The following is a 27,881-nucleotide window of genomic DNA, read 5'->3' as shown; positions in this document are numbered from 1 at the left end:
AAAATTGGGTTCCGTTCGAAAAAATTAGTGTTGGTACTTTCATCGTTAGTGACAAAGTCGGGTGCTGTTTTACTTTTGTTGTTCTGTTACGTTTTTTGTCAGTACCGTTCGAGGTTAGTTGGTGTGTTGATAAAACACGACAATATTTTATCTGCTCACACATAAAAGAAACACATTAATAACATTTATAGGCAGGTCGTTTGCTATAAATATAGCTAGTGATAAATAATATCGTTAAAAAATAATTGAGAAATTTGGATTGTGTTGGAACAACTGCCCAGAAACCAAAAGAAAAACAAAATATAAGGCAAAAAAGTGACCATAAGTTTGATCTGACGTTGGCCTTAAAATTTTTCCTCCCTAATTTGATATGTCAGAAAGAAAAAAGAAAAAACCGATAAATATTGGCTAACAAAAAATTAAAAAAAAAATTCAAAAAATAAAACATACAATATGAAAATATGTAGTAGAGAGACAAAATAAAAAAATCTTAAGATAAGCAGATTTACACAAAATAAAAAAAAAAAAATAAAAAAAATTAGAAGACGCAAACAACAGCCATTAGGAGCTTTTATGAAATATGGAAAACAACAAAGGTTAATCTTTTTGAAACTGTAATTTGATAGGATCAACATGTAAACAGATTCCATAATACCATTTCAAGCCAAAACTGCTAAGGTCTGATTTTCCCCTGCCTTGATATACTTATTTTAGAGTAATAATAATTATATCTTAAGAATGGTATAGATTAACACAATTTTCTTGTGTTTTTTTGACACTCTTTCTTCAGGGAAATTAGTTTGAAGAATTTAGAATGGAAGAAGTTAAAAATTAAATAATAATAATAATAATAAATAACAGTCGAGATTTTGCTAGCCCAAACTCGGCCCAAACAGGTGGCAACGCAAACTCAGAGCAAATAAGGCCCAATCCTCCCGAGGCCCATTGGTTTCCGAAATTAAAATGTATTTAAGGCCATCCAACAGCATGGAAACACTCATTATCATCTCCATCGCTAGGCATCTGAATATTTGGTCTGTTTGTTTTCCCAAAAGCCTGTAATCTTCTTCTTCATTCAGTTTCAATGGAAACCACGACCCGGTTAGATGTTGGATTGGCAGTGTTAAACTACAACAACAAAGATTGGTTTAGTTGCTGATCTTTTCATCTCAGGTTGGATCAGATTATTCAATTTTCTTTTTTTAAAGATAAAAATACTTGTTAATTAGCTTTTGGATATATGATGGTTTTTTCATTCGTCTGGGAAAAAAAAAAAAAAAAAGAAAAAAGAAAAATGAAAAAGATTATTATTTTATTCTCGAGGTGGAAGTGAAAGTATCTTATTCTTTCCCTTTTTAAACCCAAAAAAAAAAAAAAAAAAAAATAAAATTCCCAGATCTTATAGATCTTGCCCGTTCAATTTCCCAACGGCTAGTTTGATAACTAACGGTCAAATTTCAACTCTTATATAATAGGCCACTGTAGCTCCTTCTCCAAATTTTTTCTTTTTTGGCTGTGGAGATTTCCTTCCTCTTGATTTTCCGTCATTTTTTAACTAATTTTCTCTCTTGTTTTGTTATTTTTCCTTCCTTTGGTTTTGGTTATATGACTGAAAATGTAAAACCAAGAATGGGGCTTTCTGAGAGGAAGGGAGGAGATGGAGTTTTGGGTCTAAAGGTAAACTGTTTGAAGAAACGCCGTATGCAAACAGTTTCCTAAGAAGAAACGCTATGGAATCGTAATTCTCTTTCTCTCTTTCTCTTTTTTTTTTTTCCTCTGCTTTCACATACATACATACAGAAACTAAGCAATTTCTGAGATACCCATCAAGTTTAACATGGTTTTCTGTTTGTGTGCACCGCAGATTGTTTATGGAATTTCCACTCCCAGATGGCAAGGAAAGGCTGAAACTGAGCCAAGAACAGGGTCTCAAACTGCGGCATATCAAGTTCTGGTTCCAAAACAGGCAAACCCAGATGGAGAAATTCTCTCCTCTTTCCTTTTTCATTCTTTCACGGTAACCTAAAAACCGAGCACACTAACTAATATAATCTATAAATCTAGAAGAAATTTCATTTACTTTTGGCTCAAATTGCTTATGGTCTTTAATTATTGGTCTCGGAATTCTTTAATTTTGCATGTGATAGCACAATAAATACTATTCCTTTTAGGGTTATGGTGGTGATGGTGCTCATCATGTCTCAAAATCCATTAATTTCGAGGGTTTCTTTTGTATATATATAAAAATGTTTATGTAGAAATGTGTAAATAGGACGATCGCTATTTCTCTGATTGTGTTCATAAATGCTATCCTTTTTCCCCTTCTAAATGTTTGAGTGGTGATCAATGGTGTATTTCTGTTGTACATGTTTGTGGTTTTTAAAATGTTTGGTATCTTAGAAACTTGCGTGGTTTTATTAGGTTTTATTGCGTTAGAGATTTTTGGTTATGCGTTACAGGAAATGGTAATGTATATATTAGTATGATCCAGTTGATAAAGATGATCCTATTATGTTATTAAGAGGTATATCCTATAAAGATGTTTGCAGATAGCAATTTAGCATTCCTGTTAATACAGTAGTATCAAGGCTTTCTTATTTTTGACTAAAGAAAGTAAAGGCTTTGTTATTGTTGTCTATGCTGTCTATCCTGTTTGTACATGCATGTCTCTCAGCATATAATTTGATAATGTGATTTTCCTTCCTAAGTTTGATAGTGTGAGGATAATGTATGATTTCTCTATACTATTCTTATTCATTTAGATGCAAGTTATTATATATGTATATAATTCAGGATGTGGAGGAATTTTCCATCTCACAGAGGAGGCTGGGGTGTTAGAAACAAGTCATGAATTTCTCTTCTGATGCGAACGTAAGATAATGTTTATTAATATTATTAGTATTATTTTTAAGGTGAAAGTTCTCTAATTTACTAGTGGAAATTTACATTTTGTAAGTTGTCTTGGCTTGTTAGAAGGAATAGTTATCTTACATAAATTTTGCACTTTGCAAATTTTTTTTTTTTACATAAATTGCGGTTATTTAATGGGGTCAGGAAAACTTGTGGTCTAGTTGGTTTGACTTTTCCCTTCATAAACTTATTTTAAACATATCTGAAGATTGATATAGAATATAGATTAACAATTATCCTACAATGGAATACAACCAAACTGTGAATTCTGAGTCCTAAATTAGGTCCTTTTCTGTTATTGTTTCTGTTTTCCGTTAGCCTTTTTATGTTGCTAATTCATGTCATGTAACTAATAGGATAAAGTAAGACTAAACGTGATGGCTCTGAGTTTGGCCGATGCTTGTATCTGTACAAGGGGAGGAATTACAGCTCTTCCAGCCAATTTTGATGGCTCAAGAACTCATGTGGAAGTCCAGAAGCAAATAAGATGTCTTTTTTGGTCAATGGCTTTCTTGTTTCTTGTACTCAGAATCAACAATAATTGTAATATAAGAAAAGATAAGATTTTTTGGGTTTGAGAGGAAGAGATAGACCGCTGGGATTTCCAGGTCTCTTCTCTCTCTGCTGTGGGTGTGGTGTGGTGTGTGTCCCCTCTCTCTGCTTTCACCTGCTTTCTCCTCCCCCTTCTATTTCTCTATTTTTCTGTCTCTGCTTTCTTTTTTTTCTCTCTGTTACTTTTTTTTCTCTCTGCTTTCTATTTCTCTATAAATATTTTAAAATAAAAGCCACTAAGGTATTTTTTAAAATTAAAAAAATAATGCTAAATTAAAAACCAGAATCTATCATTATTATATTTATATTTTTATGTTTTTGTAAAAGGTAGTATATTTTCAAGTAATTACATTATTTTGTTGTAAAAAAAAAAAAAGTAATTACATTATTTTTTTTCTTAAGACAAATACATAAATTTAAAATATTAAAGAAAACAAAATTTACATTAAAATAATGAACTTTTAGAATTTAATTTATTCGATAAAAAAAATTGGAAGCCTTTTAGACAAGTAAATTAGGACTTTTAAACTTTTAAACTTGCAAGCTTTTCCTGATCTACTTCATTAAGGACATAAAAAGGACATGAATTTAGAATTTCACAAAATTTTATATTGATAGTTTGCTGAATGAACTATTTTACCCTATGATAGTAATGTCAAAGGGTGGCAAATAAAATTTTGCAATTGAAGAAATTAAAGAGAGAAATTAGCAAGAGATGTTGTAGAGAAAGTGCAGAGAGAGAGAGAAGAAAGTGGGAAGAGGAGAAATTTAAGCAAAGGGAGAAGAGAAAGAGAATAAAGGAGTTAAGGAGAGAGAGTAGGGAGTGAATGTAGAGAAGGTGGGGAGAGAGAAGTAGGAATAAAGTAGAGATGAAATAAGGGAGGTGATTGGTAGTAGTGAGAAGGTGAAGAGGAAGCGAGGGAGAGAACAGAGAATGTTAGAAGGAGGAGAGGACGGGTAGGGAATAGTGGAGAGAAAAATTGGGGAACTTGGAGATAGAACAGATATAGGAAGGAAGTTTTTCATTTTTTTTTTTGGGGAACAAAGGTTCAATGTAATATCTTTAATATATGTTTGACAACAAATAGTTTTATTTCCATCTCATTTGAGTTTCTAATGTACTCTATTTTATTAAGAATTCAAAATAGTTTGAAAAATGCATTCTTAACTATCAAAATAACTAACATACTCAAAGTGGAATTTATGATTCAATTAACCAGCTGAATGATCTGTGACTAACACAGAGAGAGAGAGAGAGAGAGAGAGAGAGTTATTAAAAAAAATAAAAAAATTGAATGATTAGTATGTGTTGGAAACTAACTATACCTCATGTTGATATTCATGGAAATTTAGATCCGTTTGGGAAGGTTCATGGAGGGGGTTCCTATAGCTTCTGTTAGTACATTTGCAGTTTCAAATTCAATGCAATTTTGGTGGTTCAATGCTTTCAGCTGTGGCTTTCAGAGCATTGATGGAAGGAAATTCAAATATGGTAGCAGTTGCTAGTAAACTTTCACAGTAAATCTAACTGCTAGTCATTCATTATGCTTTCAGTTGTGTCTATATCCTTATCATGCTCTTTGTTTTTATTCTTTTTCTTTGGAAAGATTGTTCATTCAAGATACAGGGAGTGCTTTATATCTTTCTTCTTCTTCTTCCTTTTTTATTTTATTTTTTAATTTTTTTTTAAAATGTAAATCTAATTGATTTTTGTATTTTGGGTAAACATGCAACTAGTTGACCTGAGCATATTTGGGATGTATTTTATTTTTATTTTTATTCTGAATAAATTATTTGAGATTTTTTTAAAAAAAAAAATCAACCTAAGCATTAATTGCAATGACAATCAAAATTTTTGCTGAATATATATAAATAAATGAACACATTATAAACTAAAATTATTAATTAAAAGATTAATTTTGTTGTGAATAAATTAATGTATTTAAAAAAGCTAACAATTTCATAACATTTGAAAAAGAATAATACTTAAAAAAAATAAAAATAAAAAACTAAAATGCTATATCAATGTTTACGACATACATGTCGAAAGAGCAATGAAAGGACCAAAATATCCATAAGAAACTTAAAAAATTCTCTCAACCGGAATTTTCTATTATAACTCTTTTTCCCACTCTCTTTCTCTTCCTCTCGAGAGAAAATCTTCAAGGTAGGCTTCTGATCTGCAACCTCTTTGATTATAAACGCCGATCAAAAATCCAAAACCTTTATTGCCAAAACAAAGAAAATAAATTAAAAAAAAATAAATTTGCAAAATTTACTCCTCCAGCAAACTATTACGTTCTCTGTCTCTGTCTCTCTCTCTTTTAAATCTCTGGCAAATCTCCAAGGGAGGGTTATCCATGGCCATCCTCGTGGGTTGGTGGTAGCAGATTTTCGTAGCCTTCTGGAAAGTCCCCATCCAATTTGGAGCGGTTGTGCACTATTTTGGTTGAGAACCTTTTACATCATTTACCATGTTTTGCCATAAAGCGTGTAGCTTCAAAAGAATAGACCGAACAAAGACAATGAAGAGGGTTTTTTTTGGGAACTCTATCTGAAAGAAAACCGCAAAAGGACTTAATTAACTTGAGAGAGGAAAGAAAAACCAAGAAAAGAGCCATACCCACCACCTCAAGTTCAAATCCTCATCTTCCCAGCACATTAGCACATTGAGGACGACAAACTAATCTCTCAGGTTCTCTTTCTCTCTTTGTCTCTTCTTCTTTATTTTATTTTTTTAGTGGTTTCCCAGACTTGGCTTTACGGCTGTTGATGCTTCGAATTGTGAATTGGGTAATTGAATTTGTATCTCAAAGTTAGGTGATTATATTTCAGTGTATTTGGGTAATTGAATATCTGAGAAGTGGTGTAGTTGTATAGGTCTACGGGTATTGATTTCTATGAATTTTCTTCTTTTAAAAAAAAATTGTGAGCTACTTAGGCAACAAAAACCGTAAACTTCACACAAGCACCATAAACTTCTCAAAATCAAAGTTTAACCAATATAAGGCAGTTGGTTGATGAATTTTTAAAATACCCTATTTTTACGATTTATCATAGCTGAAAATTGTGTAACTTAGCTACATGTAGATTATATTGATTTTCAATTATATTGGTTTTCCCTACAGGACATTTTTACAAACGGGATCCAACATATTGTTAGCAAACAAGTAGAAAGATGTTTTCAGGGGTGAAATTCATACCCCGCGATGAGATTGATAAAGTAAGCCTATGTCTTTCTTCTTCTTTATTTATTTATTTTTAATTTTTATTTATTAACTTTTTTTTTTCTTATGTTTGATAAGCGCTTTACCTCCTCATGCAGCATATGTATATCTATATATATATATATATATATATTTTTTTTTTCTCTTTTAAACCTCTTATTCATATGAATTTGGCTGTATTGTCACAGGATGAGAAGTCAGATGCCATCAAGAAAAAGAGCAAGAAATCATCTCGGAAGGAGAAACATAGATTGAAAAAAAAGAGTTCTCAGTATGATAGCTCAGATGAAGACCTTGAGAGAATAAAGAGAGGCTCTAAAAAGAAGTGGTATTCATCAGAGGAGCATTCCTCTGAAAGTGAAGATGACAATAGTTCAAAGGATGGTGAAAAGAGGCACCGTACTAGGAAAAACAGTAAGTATGAGGCTGCTGATATGCCAAAGAAGAGATCAGGAAGTGGTAAAGAAAAGGATGGAGGGAAGAAGAGTAAGGAAAGGAGGAGTCAAGGAGATATATCAGATAGTGACTTGTCTGGTAGGTTTCCTATGCATTTTTTCTTTTTTTGGGTTTTTCTTGTGTATTCTGTTGTTTTTTTAATTTATTTCTCATTTTTTTCTTATAGATGGCGGTATGGAAACTAGTTCCTTAAAAGATATGGAAATTGTGAGGAAGGAAATTGGATTAGAGTGGATGCTCAGACCAGCAAAGACAGATAGTAAACCTACAATGCCTGTTGAGGATGAACCCGAAAAAGCACCAACTAATGAGGTTTGTCCTTAGCTAATGCTTGTGTAGAATCTAAGGAGCTCATTGCTTCTTAGTTGTGATGCTTGAAGTCTCTTACGTATGTATATGTCTTTTCATTTGTCAAGCATGTATCGCTTGCTAGTTTCATGTCTTTTGTAACTTTTATGATTATGAGGTGCTTTGCTGACTATATTGTTTATTCTGTTAACCGGGTAAAGAAGGTAAATCCAAGGGAATTGAATCCATATTTGAAGGATAATGGTAGTGGTTATCCAGAAGATAATGTTGAAGCTAAATTAGGCGGTGATAAACTCATGTCTTCCTCTATTGTTGGAGATGGAGGTGCAAGTTGGAGACTTAAAGCCTTGAAGCGTGCAAAAGAGCAAGCAGCTCGAGAAGGAAGACGACTTGATCAGGCATGCTAACTTACTTTTTAGATCTTTGCAAGCATTAGCAACCTATTTTATTTTGTATTTTAATTGTTGGAATTATACAGGTTGTAGAGGAGCGATGGGGATGTCTTGGTCAACTAACTGCATCTGTCAGATCTGAAAAAGCTGCTCCATCCCATGCCCACTTGCATGCTATAAAAAACAGAAAAAGAGATACAACTGAGGGTCACCAAGCAGGTTCAGAAGCTCAAAGTGAGAAGGATGTTGAAAAGGTGTGAATTATTAAATTTTCCTTTAGGGGTGAATAGGAGTTATCTTCTGTGTTGCACTGAATACCTAAGCTAGATTAATGTGTTCATTGAGAAGATACCTGTGGTCTTCTTTTATTTATCTATTTATTTATTTTTTCTTTTGGGTTGGGGGTTGGGGGTGTTTAGATTCATAACCTTAAATTTGAACTGGACTATGCTGTTTCTTGATGGATTAAAGATTGACTGCTGTGTTTAATTGACATCGCTTTTATATCAGAGAACCAATCGGGAGTACCTGAAGGATATATCTATTCAGCGTCCTAAAATGAGGGAGCCTAGAGTTCAAGATTCTTTATCCTGGGGAAAGAAAAAGGGTCTGAACACCAGATTTGCCAAAGATGATGCTAGTCTTGTTTATGAAGCAGTTTCCAGCTTAAATAAATTTGAAAATGATGGAAGCTTCATGCGTCAAGTTCTTCAAAAAGAGACTTCTGTTGGTGGTCCTGTTGGGGATGTAAAACCAAACTTGGTTTCATCAGAGAGAGGCAGATCTAGTGAACCTAGTGCAGCAGTCAAGGATGCCTCAAGTGCAAACCAATTGGCAGCTAAGGCTTTTCAGCTTCGTTTGAAAGGAAAGCATGAAGAAGCTGATAAACTTCTGGTAAGAGATTGACATGCATATTTATAATTGGTATATGGTAATTGTGGGTAGCTTATTAATTAAACACTTTGGAAAAAGTTAAAAAAAAATAAAAATTATATATATTTTGAAGGGACTCGCAATTTGGTAAATTTATTCGTACAAGCATGATTTTATTACTTTATTTATTTTGTTTGATTGGATTTTTTTTGGTTTATCAGCAAGAAGTGGAGAACATGAGGGCCGAACAAGGTGGCGGAGATCATATAATTAAACAAAAAATGGAGGAAAGCTCAAGCCGGTAAGTCTGCTTCTTTTGGTATTGACCTTTTTTAAATTCATTTTTTCTTTTGCACTTCTTGTTAAATGTTTCATAAATTATCACTAAAAGTTTTCATGGAAATAAAAATTTGTACAGCAAACATGGGACTACTCTAATTGTGTTTAGGTTTCAGTTATTTGCCTAGTCGTTTGATCTTTGTATACTTTGCAGTGTCAGAATCTTTTTTCCCCACAAAGTAGTGATGATGGCATTATTCAGGCTAATTCAATATCCTTTTTTAAACAGATATGTTATGCAGGACAAGTCTGTTCGACAGAAGAGGAATGAGGATGATGGTGATATGCATCTAGCTCAAAAGATAATGGAGAACACACGATATAATACATACAGTCAGGCAGATGATGAATATGACTATGATGGTGGTCCAGCCAGAAAGTCTCGGAAGAAGCGAGGAGGTGATGAAAATAGGGTTGCTGAAAAGAATACTTTTGGGAATCGTCTCTTAACTCAGCAAGAGCGTTGTCTCTTTTGCTTTGAGAACCCCAAAAGGCCTGCACATCTGGTTGTGGCAATAGCCAATTTCTCGTATTTGATGCTGCCACAGTGGGAGCCTGTAGTGCCTGGTCATTGTTGCATTTTACCGATGCAGGTGACCTTTATCTTATTTTTCCCTAGCTTACTTTGTTGTGCTCTTTAAGACATGAATTTTTGTGTTATGGATAGGAGAAATATTTCCAATTTCTGAGTTATGAGTGTATATGTATACTTATATAGGAATTGGAATTCCATTTGCCTTAAGAGATTTATGTTTATCGTGATGAGATTGTCAACTTTCATTGTCCAGCACCTCCACCTGCCCCAAAAAAAGAAAAAAAAAAAAAATTAAAATAAATGAAAAAGAATATTGTATTCATGACTAAAAATGATTATTATGAAAAATGCAAGTAGTGTGACTTTATGAGTGTAGATACATTTCACAGAAGAAAGAAAATGGAAATGCGTGGATGGTTTCTATCATAATTTGCACTAGTTTTTTGTAGATTTTCTGGAAGAGTTTGTATAAATGCCTGGATTGATGGGTACATGAAGAAAATCATTGCATTACTAAAGGATGTAGATTTGCTTTCTCTTTTCCAATATTTTGATTGATTTCCTGTTAAGGATTTTGATGCTAGTGTAAATCTTTGTTTCAGCATGTACCATCCACAAGAACTGTTGATGATGACGTGTGGGAAGAAATTCGTAACTTCAAGAAATGCCTCATTATGATGTTTGCAGAGCAAGAGAAGGATGTAGTCTTTCTTGAAACAGTGATGGATTTGGCGAAACAGCGACGCCATTGTTTAGTTGAGTGTATTCCACTGCCCAGAGATGTTGCTAAAGAGGCTCCGCTATATTTTAAAAAGGTAATATTTTGATGCATATTTAATATGCTTCACTTTTCTACTTGTTTGTTTTGAGTTATTTTTCTAAATTCTTATGCATATGATATGCTTCACCTTTTCTGCTTGTTTGTTTTTTATGCTGTTCTTGTAAAATCCTTACAGTGTTGCTGTTTTCAAATGAAAGTTGTATGATTATATCTCTATATGCATGTATATATTTTATACGTTTTTTATATCCTTAGTTATGTTTTGTACTGTAATGAAATAACATGCATGTTATCATATTCCTTTTACAGCCGAAAATTTAATATGTTGTTTTTCCGAAAGTTTTTCTAAATGATCATTGTTTCAGGCTATTGATGAAGCTGAAGATGAGTGGAGCCAACACAATGCAAAGAAGCTTATTGATACCAGTGTGAAGGGGCTGCGTGCTTCAATTCCAGCAAACTTTCCATACTTCCATGTTGAGTTTGGTCTCTATAAGGGGTTTGTCCATGTGATTGATGATGAAAAACAGTTCAAGAGCAGCCTTGGACTCAATGTCATAAGAGGCATGTTGCAGTTACCTGAGGAAGACATGCATCGGCGCCGAAGATATGAGGCAGTGGAGGCACAAAAGCAAGCGGTCAAGAGTTTTGCTCGAGATTGGGCACCGTTTGACTGGACGAAACAGCTGCATGAAGGATGACAGCAAAGGGGGGGAAAATGGAAACTCAAATTCTTTTAAATTTAAATTCAATCCCCTCTCGTGTCTTCAATTCAAATGGTGGTGGTTGCTTTGGTTTAGATTTAGAACCACCACTAAGAAGTACTACTAGGAAGTTTTGAGAGTTGTTCAGGATAGATTTGTATTGCCGATTACAGTTGTACAATAGGTTATCAAATTCAGAAGTTGCATTTGAATAGAATTGTAGTAAATGCAATCACACGTCTCATATAATATTCGGGTGAGAACATGGTTAGGAATTGTTCAATTTCGCATCATTTTTTATTGATTTCCCTTATTCGATTTGTGCCAGAGTGTTCATATAAACTCATTCTTGAGGCTTTAGACAAAGATATTTTCTTGTTGACCAAGGCACATGATTAAAACGAGTTTCTTTTTTTTGGTTTTTGTTTTTATTGACTTTGAAGGTTGGCAGCCTCACAATTTGCGTTTACAATATTTGTCTCCAGCCACCAAATTGCCCTCCTCCATTTTACTTCTGCCAGGCTGGGGTGTTGGTGAATCAGATTAGATATGCATTAGACAAGTTATACTAACGTATCGTGTTATAAGAATTTGTCAAAAATGGCCAGCTTGAAGTTATCGGTAAACCATGCACTATAAATACTCCTTTCAGTTTCTATCAGACATGCATTACAATAAAACATACATAAGAAAACAGCAAAACAGAGAGTGAGTGACTAAAGAGAAGGCAATTAAGGATGGCATCAATGTGCAAAGGTAATATACATTAGATTGAGTTGTTTAGATGAAATAATCTAGTGGGCGTTTAAATCCGATAATATAGTCCATGAATTATATGTAAACGGTCATTAGACGCCCGACAGATTGATTTCTGCGTGTATGTATGCATATACATATATATATATATATATATACGTATATATTATTTATGGTGTAAAATATGAATGTTTGTTAGTTGAAATATTGCAGGGAAAGATTCATGGCCTGAGTTGGTGGGAAAGCAAGGAAAGTTTGCTGAGGAGACAATTGAGAAGGAGAATCCCAATGTTAATGCTGAGATTGTGTTGGAAGGCACTGGTGTGACAAAGGATTTCCGATGTGATAGGGTTTGGGTTTGGGTTGATGGATATGGCACTGTCACAAGAGTCCCCGTAATTGGTTAGAGCAGGTTAATTACCTCCACTCCTATTAACAAATAAAATTAAATAAGGAGAAACTACATAAATATATATATATATATATATATACAATCTCCATGCAATGAAATTCTTCTGTGATTGTATATTGGATTTGGATATTATCAATAAAAAGTCTTAAGTTGCAGAGTAATATTCTTCTTACTTTCTGCGAGTAATATAGTATATGCTTCTCAAAGTCAAGCACACATGACACATCCTTATATACTCAACGATTTTTTTTAACCAAAAAAATATCTTTATCAAAAAAAAAAAAAAAAAGATATCAATTTATATTTTAATGAAAATTCATAATACAAAAACTTTACCCATTTATGAATTAATAGAACCTACTTTATTCAATGATATTGTGCAAAAGAGATAATACAAAGAGTAAGAAAGAAAAGATCTTAATGGGGAATATAATGCTAGAAATTTAAGTCCATAATTTTATCATTAATTATTATTATTACCAAAAAAAAAAAAAAGTAGAATTGTGAACTGGGGTTGTGGGGTGAAAGAGCAAGAGAAAAAACAAGGAAAAGCCATTAAAAGAAAGAAAATCAGGTGACGGCAAAAGAGCTAAGTGGAGAAGAAGCCTTCTTCTCTAGCTTCGTTGCAATCATCTGATCTTCGAATTCAAAGGATTTTCCTTGTTAATTCCCTTGTTCTTCCCGCCCGAACAATAATTCATCAACAACAATCAACCAAGAAAATAAAAAGAAACATTGTTATAAAGAAAATTATGTACAAGATTCGCAGTAACCACATGATTAGGCAATGAAACATGACAAAACTCTATTTTGTGCATAATCATAAACATGTTGTTATCAGAACTGAACTGGCAGAGGAAAAAAGATTGAATCGAAAGCTAAACTGAACTGGCAGAGGAAAAAGATTGAATCGAAAGCTAAAGAAAAGATATTGAAATTAAATAAGAAATAAAAAGACTAATGAAGCTTAAGAATTATAATCAAGAAGAAGAAAATTATTGTTAATATAGATTATTTTTTCATTAATGGTGTATAGGCAAATATGTATATATTTTTTATAAGATGTATAGGCAAATATTATCTGTACTACTTGATACTTATAGGCTAGGCACTCCTATTGTGCTAGAACTTTCATTCCTCGTAGAATTCTTATTTCGTAAAAGTTGTACAATAGCCAATCGTTGATTCAATAAGCAAATTAAAAATAAAAATAATAATAATAATAATAGTAACATATTATTTTTTTGATAATAATAATAATAATAATAAACTAAAGCAAACAACTTTTTTATTATTTTATCTGTTTAAGTAATAAAAATATATTTCGATGAGGAATTATTGATATATGGCTAGATAATTTACATCGCGGAGCTTATCCTTGTCATTTGTTTTATTTGGCTATTCGATTTCGTTTTGGTTTCGATGGGAAAACTGGCAGAAAGCTCGTACGCAAAGAAAATTTTAGTACAATTGTTGAAGTACCTTTTTGGGGTTGAAGGTTTCCTTGATTAACTTTTTATTTGATTGATTTTACAATTGTACTCGTACTTTATAGAGATGGCCAACAGTACGAATCAAATTGACTTTGACTTAACATCGACGAATTGACTTTCACTTCTCCCTTTTGTTTTTTTGAATTGACTTCTCCGTTTTCATCTATCTATTTTGAATCGAAAAATACTGTTTATAGTTAATAATAAATTGCATAAATTTTCAAGCAAAAAGAGAATTCGAATTGTGCCACTAGCTATATGTATATAAATATATATATATGCACAAAATTAATCCAAATCAAGATCAACCAAATAATGAATAAATCTTATATCTTTTACACATTTTTGTATGCTTTTTTTTTTTTTTTGTAAATACAAAGAACAAATAATCTAATTCACCAAAAAATAAAAGAGGAAACAAATGATGTATTTTTTTTGTAAATACAAAGAACAAATAATCTAATTCACCAAAAAATAAAAGAGGAAACAAATGATGTAAGAAGAGGGTATAATTGGTAGGTCGAGGCACTGGATGGTTGGCGATGGATGATGATGATGAAGTAGTGGCGATGGATGGTGGATGATCTAATTAACCAAGTTTGGGAATGGTAGCGACAAAGCCATTAGAGTCGAGAAAAAGCCAGACCCTGTTGCAGTTGAAATCATGAATGGTGATTGATCCAACTGGTAGACTTATTACATCCACATTTGGATTGTCCCTCTTTATTATTGCCTCCGCAGCCTCCCCTTCTATTCCCCAAAGCTCTGGCCAAGTAGTCTTTTCACCTGAAAAAACCCGTACACCAATATTTTAAATAATCACCTATATACACAAATTAATTTAAAACATTTTTTTTTTTGTGGCTAGGATATATATACAATTAAAACTTATATATGTATATACACACACACTAATATTTTAAAGAGCATTATCAAAGCAGGATATGTTGAGCGCCAAATCACATATAATCTGTCGACAACACCTAATAGATTATAAGAACTATACATTATAAATGTGCATGCATACATATACTTATGCATCAGGTATCTGGGCATTTCATATCAAAAATAAAAAGAAGAAGAAGAAGAAGAGGAAGAAGAAGGAAAAGAAAAAGAAGTTACCTGGGCATAAACTCATCCTTTTGTATTGTAATTTGCTTGCTAGCTTTTGTTTTTGTGATGTTGTATTGATAGAAAATAATATAATGATAAGATGAATCAATGTGTGTATACATATATATGTGGTCGATCATTTTTGACTTGGTTACGTAGCCGAAGTTACGTGCATATAGAAGTCTCAAAGTTTTCTTTTTATTTGAATCTATTGGCACGTGAAAGAGAGAAAAGTCTTCAATTAGTTTTAATCTGAAATTCGGAGGTGATGAGCCTTGCAAGTTGTATATATCCATATTTTAAGCTTAGGCTTATGGGTTTCTTTTATTTGAAGAAAATTAATAGTTTTTGTATATCCAATTTATTGAGAAATTACGAATAGTTTCTAATAATTAACGAAAGGGCAAGGAAAATATGAGAAACGTAGAAAAGCAATTAATGAAGCAGAAAGTTCTCTTTGCCTGTAGAATAATAAAACCGCGTCATCGATTACTTGGACAAAATGGAAATTAAAGACGGCTAAAATATATACATATTTATGACAATTGAAGACAATTCAAAAACATTGACAATTTTGTTTGCTTGTGTATAAAAAATTGTAATCAATGTACTTCATATAGGACGAACGTACTTTTAAATTTAGCGTAAAACAATAAGAAAAATGACGCGCCGAACTAATAAAGAAGAATACTAAAGAGAAGATGAGCATTTTTGAGTTCGAAGGAGATGGCTTTTAGGGATTAGCTTGTTGAAATTTTGTCACACTATTGACTTTTTTTGGTTGTCATCATCCATTAAAAGTTTGAAGCCTAATACGAAACAAGAGAAAGAGGATATAAATCCATAGATATGTTTGAACTTTTTTATTATTTTTTGGACGCAAACTTATGTTTGAACTTTGAACCTTCTATATCAGATTAATCATTGATCAAAAGGTTAACGGTTTTATTGAATTCTTGGTGCAGCTAATTAAATTCGTGGAGGATCACATAATTTTAATACATACTTAAATATAGTTATTGTTACATTTATTCCAAGTGATTGTTCACATTTATCCCCAAGGCATCATTCTTCGACATGGTTTTGAATAGCATCTTATACTCTTTTATATATATATATATATATATATATAAAGTGATTAACATAATTAAGAAGAAAAGAGAAGTAGAGTACTTGATAATTACTTCAAAGAATTAATTAAACTCACTTCTTTTCTTCATTCTTTTCCAAGTTACTGATGAGAAAAGGGATTTTGGTTTTGGAAATTAAGCAGAAAAGTCTGAAGTTTGGTGATCAAAAGGAAGATGCATGCTCTGTATCTTACTTTATTATTTTATAGTTGAAAATATACAGAAATATATATATATATATATATATATGCATTTATACACACACACTTTATTAATGGCAAATTAAGTTGTACATAATTATATAAAACAAGAATGATTTTTATAAATCTTAACAAATTTGACTTTGAAGATCAACCTCACACATTGCGTTACATACATGTATTTATCTGTACCTACCAGATTTAAGCTTCAAAGCTTAATTTATAGCTATATAGCTTGAGGGTAATGATGAATCAGATACAGATATACACCATCTTGGTGATAAGTTTTTGTGTAAGTTAAGAAATTAACAAAAGTCAAAGGATTTCCAGAAAGTCAAAAATGGCTACCCTAGAAGCTAGCTGCATTGAAATCGATCCACCCTATAAATACTCATCTTAATCTCCATTAAAACATGCAACATTACAAAACATATACAACAAAACTTCAGGAGAGAGATCCAGAGTAATTCAAGAGAAGCCTAACTGAGCATGGCATCGGAATGCGAAGGTAATATAAAGAGAAATAAGTTTAGCTAATTAAGCTAGCCAGGTTTTAAGTTTTATGTATTTATGTAATTTTGCTATATGACGGATTAATAATGGAAATTGATATCCAATTATTTGTAATTTAAAATATCATATATTTAATAAATTATATGTAATTGAGTGTTATTGACGTTCAATATAGCAAGATTGTAATATATATAACTTTTATTATATGATCAATCGGAAGGTTTTAATTTAATATTATATGTATATATATATATATATATATAGGTAAGGATACATGGCCTGAGCTGCTGGGGAAGCAGGGGAAGTTTGCTGAGGAGGTGATTGAGAAGGAGAATTCTCATGTTGATGCTCAGATTATATTGGAAGGGACAATTGTGACTCAGGAATTCCGATGTGACAGGGTTCGAGTTTGGGTTGACAACTATGGCACTGTCACTAGGGTCCCCCGAATTGGTTAATTAAGGCTGGCTATATATATATATATATATATAGCTATAGTAATAAACTAATTTATTGATAAAATGAAATAAAGGAGAAGAACCCTTTTCTCTCCATTGCATTAATATTGTTGTATTCAACATAGAAAATATATCATATCTTCCCTTGTACTGTAATTGGATATTTTATACATAAAAAGTTAACTTTAATTAATTTGCATTTTGCTGAGTGTATAGTCTTCTTCTTCTTCTTCTTTGTTTCCTTTTTGTGTTTTTTTAAACTAATGGTCTTGTGTAGTTAATTTTCTTATTTGGCTAATCGAAAATACAAATAAAGTGGCCTTAAATTGGAGTTTTGGCCCCCCAAAAAAAACAGAAAAAAAAAAACATAATGATTAGAAAAAAAAAAAAAGTGGTTGCATAACTTTTATCCAAAAAAGTAACTGATTTACCACTTATTTTTATTATTATTATTTTTTTATGAAAAAATGTACCTACAAAGGAACTTCCGAAAGTTTAATATATGCCCTTTTTAGGATACCAGTTAGCAATAATGTAATATCCAATCCCACACACCGAAAATTTTCACGTTGGTCGGATTTGATCATCATTGATCAAGTGGGATTAAATTTTGATTTTTGTTATGAATAGAATTTTATGTTGACTGAATTATCATGAAAAAATACTCATTAATTTGAATTCATAAACTAATAATACACTAAAATCAAAATTAAAATTAGAAAGTTATTATCAAAAGAGCTTTAAGGGCATTTTGATCGTTTAAGAATTGGATCCTACATACATATTTAAGTGTTGTACCATTTGGGTTATTAAAATATTATTTTTTTGGGTTAATTAAAACCCACAAACCCGTTAACTACCTATATATATATACACACTCATATTATATTATTTTTTTACTAAATTATTAGTATTTTATTATTTTATTATTTTTCTTAATTTTTATTATTTCTTTTAGTGAAGATATTTTGACTTTTCCCCTCTCCTATTCATCATCTCCTCCGGATTACTCAAAAAAAAAAAAAAAAAAAAAAAAAAAAAAGGAGAAGGAAAACAAAAAAGAAGCCAGCCCACCCCTCCTTCTTTTACGGCAACCATTTCCATCATCGATTTCGTTTCAATTTTGGACATTCACCAAGAAATGTTTATACCAACTTGAAATCCACCTTCCCAGGAAACCATAGCCAAGTTTATCACGCCACGAAATGGTCTAGACTCGCCGGAAAGCCATGAAAACCAGTGTGGGGTGCATTTTCCGATCGCCGTCTTCCGATGAGCATGAGGTCGAATGGGTGGTCATTTCCCACAAATTCGGATCCCCTAAGTCCATTTCCAAGCTTGGACTAGCTCAAAAATCGCTCATTTAGGAGGTATGACAAAACCCATTTTGGCAATAAGGTCCCGGCGGGATTCTGGCCAGCTCCGGCACCGGTTGAACCAATTGAAGGTATATTCTTGATGCTCTCTTCATAAGCTTCAAATTAGTAGCTAGAATGTGAATTATAGTTAAGTATTTTGGAAGTTGCCAAAGCTAATTATGTTTATGTCGAAATTGGACAGAAATTAGGCAAGTCTTTAGTCAATTGTCATTACAACTAAGTTCTTAATGATTGTTAGAGACCAAAGAAATGATTAAACTAAATTAATCCTCAAGATGTTGAAAAACCCCAACTTTTGAGTTAAGGCCAATCGGGTTTTGTGTATATATATGTTTATGTATACATATGTTTATATGTACATATGTAGGTGTATGTTTGTAAACATATATGTGTTTCATTCATGTATACATAAGTGTTGGTGCATCCTATGGTATGCACTAGTTTGATATATATATATATATATATCTCTATATGCACGTATATTTTGTGTGTATATGAACATGTCTATACATTTATTTAATTGCTGAAAAAATGTGTATATGTATATGAACAAGTATATATGAAAATTCTATGGTGAGAACGGTCCGTATGAGGATCGCAGTATTAGTGACGGTTTTTTATAGTATTAACGACGGTTTCTTAGAAAATCGTCACCAATACTATGAAAAACCGTCACCAATACTGTGGTCCGTATGAGGACCGTTTGCACCATAGACGGACTGCAAGTATATATATATATATATATATATATATATATATTTTGAAGATATTTATATGTGCATATGCATATATGCTTGTGTATACATATGTATGTGTATATATATATATATATATAAATATTGTGTTATGGGAATTTATGTGCTTAATGCTTAAATAAAATTGTTATTTAAAATTATGGTGCCAAAGTTATTAATAGCATTTAATTTGTATTTTCGAAATTAAGGATTGTAGTTTTCAGTTGTTAAATTACTGTTAATTTGTTGGTGAGGTTATAACGCATAACAAAAATATTCTCATTTATTTATTTATATATGAAATTTTATGTGATTCTAATGATATTTGATATGAATTGATTTGAAGGTTTGAGGAATTAATTTTATTAAATTACTGTGATAAAGAAAATATGTTTATGTGCTTATTTATTTATTTATAAAACTGAATTATTGTGGAAGAGATTAATTTTATGAAATTATGGTTTAATATTTATTAAATTTATTGTTGATTTAAATGTTGAAATTTTGATACATAAATAATGCAATTATGTGATTTTAATTATGTATAAATTTTTATGTATTTTTTTTATATTGGTTGGTGTAAATTGATTTCATGGATTTGAAAGAAAATATTTATTTAAAATTTAGTATTTCCAAAAGATATATTTATGCATTGATTGATTAATTAATTAATTAATTAATTAATTGTCAGGACCCGTCCAGAATTCCTCCCCGGAACCCTAGACAAGCCCTGATCCCAGGAAAACCCTACTGGACCCTCCAACGGAAAATCCGGCAGAGCCTCCCCTAAGGGATGGACTTACCACAAATTATCTGCACTGAAAACACACTTCTATACTCGTTCCCTTATTCCTCCCGCAAACTACAAATTGTTCCACAAATTTCAGCACTTCTCAACAATAACAACAGTCCAGTGCATAAATAAAACATAAGTATCCCAATAGTATACAGAACTTTAAGAAGTGCTAATCAACAGAAATACAACAAGGATGAAAGAAATAATACACTGAAATGAAAGAGTACAGAAGTATTTCTCGAAACACAACAGCAGCGGAAAACTTGGTTCGCTCCGGAAGAACGTCTACCACCACTTGCACCTAAGGGAACGAAACTTAAAAACGTGAGATGCTAATCATCTCAATGAGTGACCCTAACTACTGAACACCTTTAATGATAATAAAATAATAATAATAATTAATAACTGTTGGAAACAATAATTTCCCTCAAAACTCTCACCAATCACTCCGTTTGAAATGTTCCCTTTTTAAAACAATTTCACAAAACCCGATGTACGTACCTCCCGAAAACCAAGGGATTAAACCATTTGATAAACAATAAATAAATAAATACATACCCCAATATATAATTAAAATATAATAAATTATAGTAAATAATTTTTGAACACCTTTGGGGTTTAAACATTATTTGCAAATTACACCTGACGCACCACACCATATACCGGTGATGCCCTCCGATACCCAGCGTCCCGAGCACCGACTGGCGGGGGGGTTAAAGAGAGAAACCTGCAACGGCACTTCAGCATCCCGACAGTACCGCTGCTGAAACCATCTCCCGGCCAAGGAGGGGGGCGGCTGTGGCCAATAACAAACTTGCTTGCCCACGGTCCAATGGCAACAACGGGAGAAATAATAACCGCGCGCTAAACCACATAATACCTGTGCGCTATCACTTGTCCATACACCAGAACACCAATACTGTATGAGTGCGTCTAAAAATAAACATTATTAACCAACCGTACCGTTTTCCAAAATTACCGTGGGAAATACATTAAATTCTCACACTTACCATCCCACATATTTTTATTTAATAAACCGGTACGAAACATTGATAACAACAAACCACAATTTTCTCGAAATACGAGGTGCAACCATAAAAATACCGCGGGTATAATTTATAAAATTTAAACAAATATTTTCGTAAAATATTTAACCCAATTATGCCCGAAAAATCAAATTTAAAACCACGGACAAATACTACCAACATACACTTTGCTCATGCATAATAAATAAATTAAACCAAAATAAAACCATAATTAAATCATACCACATGAGCGTAATTTAAATACCAATTAAACATAATTAATTGCCCAAAATAATTTTTGAAGGTGGGTCACTCACCTGGAGCACGCAATTAAACCATGATCCACCATGGGATCAATTCCACGACTCACCGGTGCTCCTAGAACACAATTCACAGACAGTCAAATAAATTAATATTTTATTCGGGTAAATAATACCCGGTACCCGGGGGGTCAAACACAAACGTTAACCAAAATAGGTGAATAATATACCGAATCGAAGCTTGAGCGATGAGGATTACAAATCCGGTCTCCATCGATCCCAATTCCGCCGGAGGTGGCCAGAATTTCGTCGGGAAGCTTCGGCCGGTTTTAAACTTGAGGGATCTTTCAAACGGTGGGGATTTTGGGCAATCTAACCCCGGAAATGGACTCAGAGGGGTCGAAAATAGTGGGATAGAGGTATGGGACGGGCTGGGTTGGTCAGAAACGGCGAGAATCGCCGGAAAAACATAACCGGCCACCGCCGGCTTCACCGGCCCGATCTGGGCGCGTCCGGCGGCGACAGGCCGGGAAATTTGGGGGTCGAGATCACAGCGAGGTGGGCTTCCCCGGTGGCCGGCGCGTGTGGCATTCCGACAACTGAAATCCGGCCAACCGGTCGGTCAAAGAGAGAGGGTGAGAGAGTCAAAGGAGAGAGAGAGAGGGAGAAAAATTTCTGCATTTTGTCTCTGTCGGGCTCGGGGAAGAAGGGAAGGAAAGGGAAAGGAAAAAAAAAAGAAAAAGAAAAAAAAAAAGAAGGTGTTTTCCCACGTGGGGAAAAGAAAAAAAAAGAAAAAGAAAAGAAAAAGGAAAGAAAAAGAAAAAGAAAAAGAAAAAGGAAAATAAAAAATAAAAATAATTAAATAATTAAATAACAATATTATTATTTAAAATAATAGTAAAATAATTTGATTTTAAACATGGTTGATATGTGGCATTTCACCATGGTGACACATGGTCACCTTCATTAAGTCACACGTGGCACCTCGTTACGCGTTTAAAAAATAATATTAAAATAATACGGTATTTGAAAAACTCTACAGGTCCACAACTTTCAAACCACATGTCCAAATCGGACGTGCCGCTAGTCTACGGACTCATATCGACGAGCACTTCACAACCATGCATGAGTCAAAGCTCAACCTTGCATGAATAAAAAGTCAACTCCGGCACCCCTTGGACAGTTTGGACCTCAACTTGTTTTGCTCATAACTTTCAAACCGTAGCTCTGTTTTCAACGTGCTACTAGTCTACGAACTCGTGCCAATGTGTACTTTGTAACGGTACCTCAGTCAACCTAGAATTCCAACCGGAACAAAAAGTCAACTTTTGACCCCTTTGGTCAACGGTCAACGGGCAACCTCGGTCAACGTGCAAAAAAATTCCGACATGGTTCGGGACGGGGTGTTACATTAATTTATTCATAAATTTAATTTTCTGGTGGTGGAGATGGAGTATGTAAATTGATGAATTTGTGATGATGGATTAAAGGGAGAATATGAAATTTTATGCATTTGGTAAAAGTGATTAAAGGGAAAATATGAAATTTTATGCATTTGATAAAAGTGCATAAATTTAAATGTATTTTATTAAAATTCAAATTTTATAATATTATATTATATTATTATAAAATTTTATCAAAACTCATTATTTTAATTATACTATAAAAATTTAGAGTTTTTCTTGATACACCATGCATGTATCGGTATTCTGTATATATGGATATAATTAGCACGCATGTGGATATGGTTAGCACTCAAGTGGATGTGATTAGCGTACAGGTTTATTTATAGGGGGTTGTTTTGCCGTTGCCATCGGACCTAGGACAGGCAAATTTGATATTGGCCATAGCCGTCCCCCTCCGTGGTCAAGACGCCTGTTAGCAGTGGCACTGTGGGATGCCACGTGATCATATGTCGGTTTCTCTCTATAACCTCCTTATCTGACAGTGTTTAGGACTCTAAGTACCGTCGGCGCCACTGGTATATAGTATGTACATAAAATATCTATATATATATATATATATATGCATGTTATGTTTGTATGCATTACATCGTACGGAACGACGATCCGATGTGGTCCATGAAGAACTAGCCTCATAACTATGTTGCCTATGAATCCAGGGAATCGGATGACCAATTTAAACAACCATCCTGGACTCTATTGGTACACACACCCATCTTCCCGAAACTTCTTTAACACACCAATTTCCTCTAGGAAAAGAAAAAGAAAAAAAAAAAAAAATTCCCATAATCATCAATATTCATCCAACAATTAATATATAACACAATATATATTCCAACCTCAGCATCTCGACATTTAGACCTTTCTTCGGCCCCTGCAACAAATTAAAAGATTATAAGTTCATAAAACAAAAAACTTCTTTTTTCATTTCTATGTTGGTTGGAAGAAAAAAAAAGAAAAAAAGGAACACACAAAACAAAGTCATTTTGATTTCCATAGTTCTAATTTCTTCATCTGGTTTTGCAATTATCATTGGAAGAAATTTCCTACTCTCTATTTTTTAATGGACGTATGTAATAATATAAGTTGGGTGTACTTGAAAAATCTGAAAAATGAAAAAAAACAAAAACAAAAGAAGAATAATGTTGGGTGTACTTGGTATTGCTCAGTAAGATAAACGCTTGTGCCATGTGCAATTATTTTATGATTAGCATATGAGCCATGTTCTTCCACTTAACAAGATATATTTTCCAGACATAGTTTTAACAAAGGGGAAATTACATATTTACTTGATAGTCTAATCCATGAAGTTGTAGGTTTAAGACATGCCTTTCTCCTCTTTAGGTTACATATTGTTGTAATAACATAACAAGGAAAAAAAAAAAAAAACACATAAACAATTACTTTATTAATCTGTAATTTCTATAATTAAAGTGGAGTTCTCTTTACATAATATTTACGAAATTAATAGACAGGTAGAAGGGCCAATGTAATTTATCTTTAATTGTGTAAATAAGAAAATATTTTTGTTAGGAAAATTGAAACGAAACAACATTATAGGAGATACAAATTAATAATTCGACTAGATTTAACAACTGAAAACAAAGTTATTAATGCAGAATGCAATCTTCATATAGTAACAAATAAACAAGCTAAGGATATTATTTTCCCTCAATTAAAAATTCAAAATGAAGTATATATTTTAACCCAAAAAAAAAAAAAAAGAAGTATCAGATTAACTTTTAGCAAAGAGGATATTATATGTCTTCCAAAATTCTACAATTTTTTTTTCTACATTAAAGCTTTTTTTCCACCTTTAACATTTTCATTGTAGATATTACAATACAGCGTATTTAATGTTCTGTTTGCCAAAAAAAAAAAAAAAAAGAGTACTAATGATCTGTTACAAGAAACAAAACAATCTATGTTGGCTGGATATGCAAATTTGCAAGAGGCAACAAATAGTATCGTGAGAAGGAAAAAAAATATAATAATAATAATAATAACAATTCCAACTAGTTCACAAGGCTAAAATTTTAATAACACTATAGAGAAAAATAAATAAAGAAAAACTGTAACAGGAGGCATAGTTAATTACATACCTCACTAAATTTGTTCTCGCACCTCCAAACACATAAGCAAGCAGTGTCTTCTAGGCATACAGTAAATTACTGAATCCAATCTTTATCAAAAACAGAGTAAATTTTTCATTAGAAAGCACTATATATCCCAATGATACTCCAATCACGATTCCACATCCATAACCCACCAAGATGATCTTCCAGTCAAACCCATAACCACCTTCTTCTTCGAACTTTGTGGTCGGAGATTGTGGTGCCTCATTATTGCCACATATTTTAGACAATGGAAATCCACATAATCCCATATTTTCACTGTATGATGTGTTGAATTGCTTGCCACTAGGTATGGGTCCAACGAATCTGTTTTTTGAGAGGTTTAACACTTCAAGAGATATCATGTTTGTCAATTGTTGAGTAATCTCTCCAACAAGCTCATTCGAAGAGAGGTCTAACCATTCAAGGTTACTCAAATTTTCCAATGTTGATGGGATAGGACCAGTCAATTTATTATGAGAAAAGTTGAGCCCTTTAAGAGACTTTAGCTTCCCGATCAACTTTGGAATCTCTCCCTCAAAATTATTTTTTGACAAGTCAATTGTTATGAACATGGTTTGAATTTTCTCCATTTCAATAAAGAAACCTTTTATGACAACAATGGTAGATTCATTATATGCATCTTCTCCCATGTATGTCAATCGGTCCGAATGTGCATCCATCATGGCCAACAAATTCTTGAAATATTTTGTTGGCAAATTGCCACTGAACTCATTGTCAGAGAGGTCCATGATCTGCAACTTTCGGAAAGGAAGTGCAGTTTTGGGACTAACCTCTATGGAACCATGAAATCTATTAGATCTCAAGATAAGAACTTGTAGCATTGGAAGAGATTCCAACCAGTAGGGAAATGTGTCATTCATCTTGTTATTTCCAACATCTAACATTTCCATCTTTTTACATCTGACCAAAGATTGCGGCAATATCCCACCAAGTTGATTTCCATTAAGGTTGAGATTCCTCAATGAATTTCCCTTTGCAAATGTCAGAGGAATTGTGCCATGCAACTTGTTCATATGCAGATTCAACACTGATAAGCTGATACTAAAATTTCCAAGACATGGATGAACCGTCCCAGTGAGAGAATTATTCGACAAATCAAGATATTCAAGTGAAACAAGATTACAAATCGAAGAAGGTATCTCTCCACTCAATTGGTTTTTTGACATTAAAAGGTATTCCAGTCTTTTTAACTTTGAAAAGTTGTTTATCCCGACATCACCACTCAAGGAATTTGAGGAAAGATCTAGGTAAGTAAGATTCACTTGTTGAAAGATTGAGCTTGGAAGGGATCCGTGGAGTTTATTATTACTTAAATCAAGAGCCACCAAGGAATGGAATTGAAATTCCTCAATGTAACCAGTGAATTGGTTGCTTCTAAGATCTAGATATTCCAAAGATTTTAAGGAATATAGCCAACCAGGAATTGTACCGTTGAGTAGGTTATCAGATAACTCCAGAAATTCTAACTCCAGTGGAAGAGGACCGCCGGATGTTAAACTATTTGATGAGTTATCATATGAGAAAGAAAGTTGGGTGGAGTTATAACTAGAAATTTCAGGAAGCTGGCCGGTAAAGTTGTTGTCTGACAAATCTAATGTTATGAGGCGCTCTAGATGCATCAGAGATGACCATGGGATTTCACCACCGAAATTGTTAGAGTAGAGATCTAACACACTGATTTGAGTGAGGTTAGCAAGCAAAGTGGGATTCCATCCTAGTATTTTACAACTTCCGAGGCCCAGAAATTCCAAAGAGTACTTGAAATTTTGAATTAGATAAGGGAAATCTATTGAGAGTTTAGTCTCAGAAAGACTAAATTTCTTGAGTGGACTACTACTATTCCGATTAGATTTAGGGAACAAGGAACCAGTGAGATTCTCATTCCCAAATAAATAAAGCATTTCAAGTTTTGGTAGGTAGAAAATGTAATCTGCAGGTAAGTTCCCTCCGAGACTGCAAGAATTGAGCGTAAGGTTTATCAAAGAAGAAGACAAATTCATCAAGACAACAGGGGAAACAGAGGACATATCAACTAGATCCATAGAAAGTGCTTCAAGATTGGTAAGGTTTGTGACAATTCTTTTCAAGGTAAAAGTGTCTACTTTCAGTTTATGAAAATTATTCGAAGAAACATCAAGCGTAACCAGTTTGGATAGGTACGAGATTTCTGGTGGTACATTCCCTGAAAAATTAGAATCACGCAATATATGGTGCTCTAAATCGGTAAACTTACCGATTTCAGACGGAATTGTTGAGCCTCCAAAATCATTTTGTGAGAGGTGAAGACTCTGTAGATTGCGAAGGAAGAAAAGAGTGCTGTTAGAATGAAAAGCTCCTTGAAGGCTGGCACAAGAAAGATCAAGGCCGATCACATGACCAGCCTTTTCATCACACGTGACTCCTCTCCATGCACAACAATTTGATGCGTCATTCTTGGCCCAAGAGACTGTCGGAGGATCAATTCCATCACATTCATAATCATAATAATCAGAAGCAATGGTATTGTTAACGGAAAATGAGTTTTTGAATTGGATCAAAGCGGATCTCTCGTACGGATGGCACAATGGAGAAAGATGATGAATAATGGAGGAAGAAGAAGAATTTGACGATGTCTGAAATGAAGAAAAAGGAAGAAGAAAGAAAAGCAACGATAGCAATGAAAACCAACCCATCAGAAAAATGCTACTACCACTGTATTTGTTGTTAATAGCTGTAAGCTGTGTACATATTTATAATGAATGCAAATCTGTGCACTACGTGGTTTGTCTTTTAATTATATTATGAAAAAGACTGATTGTTGACTCTGTTTTTAATTTCCGTCTGAATCCAATTGATAAAAGCGTGGCGCGTTAGCTGCATTTTAATAGGACAATGAAACAGTTTTCCAAAAATTAATTTTCCAGTAATGAGTTTCCTTCTCAGTGTTTGCTTTG

General features: G+C 33.0%; 2 protein-coding genes and 3 long non-coding RNA genes across 8 annotated transcripts; 3 read left to right on the top strand and 2 right to left on the bottom strand.

Moving 5' to 3' along the window:
• The first annotated feature begins 1,005 nt into the window (after positions 1–1,005).
• Positions 1,006–4,566, top strand: LOC107422835 (uncharacterized). Of its 3 annotated transcripts, none has more exons than XR_009638204.1 (5): positions 1,006–1,173; positions 1,629–1,738; positions 1,865–2,017; positions 2,794–2,871; positions 3,267–4,566. It is a non-coding gene; the product is annotated as an uncharacterized LOC107422835 (long non-coding RNA). The 3 variants fall into 3 exon arrangements; XR_009638203.1 differs by having other exon boundaries at positions 1,476–1,738; XR_009638202.1 differs by lacking the exon at positions 1,006–1,173 and having other exon boundaries at positions 1,239–1,738.
• A 984-nt stretch (positions 4,567–5,550) lies between these two features.
• Positions 5,551–11,398, top strand: LOC107422825 (uncharacterized). 2 transcript variants are annotated; one of them, XM_048477647.2, is made up of 11 exons: positions 5,551–6,157; positions 6,591–6,685; positions 6,878–7,223; positions 7,312–7,457; positions 7,658–7,852; positions 7,933–8,100; positions 8,357–8,740; positions 8,941–9,020; positions 9,288–9,651; positions 10,196–10,408; positions 10,740–11,398. In XM_048477647.2, exons 2-11 carry the CDS (start codon positions 6,641–6,643, stop codon positions 11,073–11,075), a joined length of 2,277 nt encoding a protein of 758 aa, XP_048333604.2. In that variant the 5' UTR covers positions 5,551–6,157; positions 6,591–6,640; the 3' UTR covers positions 11,076–11,398. The 2 variants fall into 2 exon arrangements, with proteins under 2 accessions (XP_048333604.2, XP_048333603.2); XM_048477646.2 differs by having other exon boundaries at positions 5,553–6,157; positions 7,655–7,852.
• Positions 11,399–14,052: 2,654 nt separating this feature from the next.
• Positions 14,053–15,507, bottom strand: LOC125423553 (uncharacterized). Its single transcript, XR_007242250.2, has 2 exons — positions 14,862–15,507; positions 14,053–14,525 (listed from the first exon to the last, which is right to left on the bottom strand). It is a non-coding gene; the product is annotated as an uncharacterized LOC125423553 (long non-coding RNA).
• Positions 15,508–16,203: 696 nt separating this feature from the next.
• LOC125423523 (uncharacterized) lies at positions 16,204–17,352 on the top strand. Its single transcript, XR_007242216.2, has 2 exons — positions 16,204–16,690; positions 16,960–17,352. It is a non-coding gene; the product is annotated as an uncharacterized LOC125423523 (long non-coding RNA).
• Positions 17,353–25,230: 7,878 nt separating this feature from the next.
• Positions 25,231–27,620, bottom strand: LOC107423380 (receptor-like protein Cf-9 homolog). Its single transcript, XM_048476968.2, has 2 exons — positions 25,320–27,620; positions 25,231–25,251 (listed from the first exon to the last, which is right to left on the bottom strand). The coding sequence occupies exons 1-2, from the start codon at positions 27,618–27,620 to the stop codon at positions 25,231–25,233; spliced, it is 2,322 nt and encodes a 773-aa protein (XP_048332925.2).
• Positions 27,621–27,881: the final 261 nt, after the last annotated feature.

This window comes from Ziziphus jujuba, chromosome 3 (genome assembly GCF_031755915.1).
Source record: "Ziziphus jujuba cultivar Dongzao chromosome 3, ASM3175591v1".
Classification (NCBI taxonomy): domain Eukaryota; kingdom Viridiplantae; phylum Streptophyta; class Magnoliopsida; order Rosales; family Rhamnaceae; genus Ziziphus; species Ziziphus jujuba.
This window is presented reverse-complemented; position numbering and strand designations above follow the sequence as displayed.

Coding starts and splice junctions, on each gene's coding strand:
- LOC107423380 (XM_048476968.2), bottom strand. CDS start 27,620: ATGGGTTGGTTTTCATTGCTATCGTTGCTTTTCTTTCTTCTTCCTTTT. Junction 25,252..25,319: donor ACCTCTCTTCGAATGAGCTT/GTTGGAGAGATT, acceptor CTCAAAAAACAG/ATTCGTTGGACCCATACCTA.
- LOC107422825 (XM_048477646.2), top strand. CDS start 6,641: ATGTTTTCAGGGGTGAAATTCATACCCCGCGATGAGATTGATAAA. Junction 7,853..7,932: donor AAGGAAGACGACTTGATCAG/GCATGCTAACTT, acceptor GGAATTATACAG/GTTGTAGAGGAGCGATGGGG. Junction 9,021..9,287: donor ATGGAGGAAAGCTCAAGCCG/GTAAGTCTGCTT, acceptor TTTTTTAAACAG/ATATGTTATGCAGGACAAGT.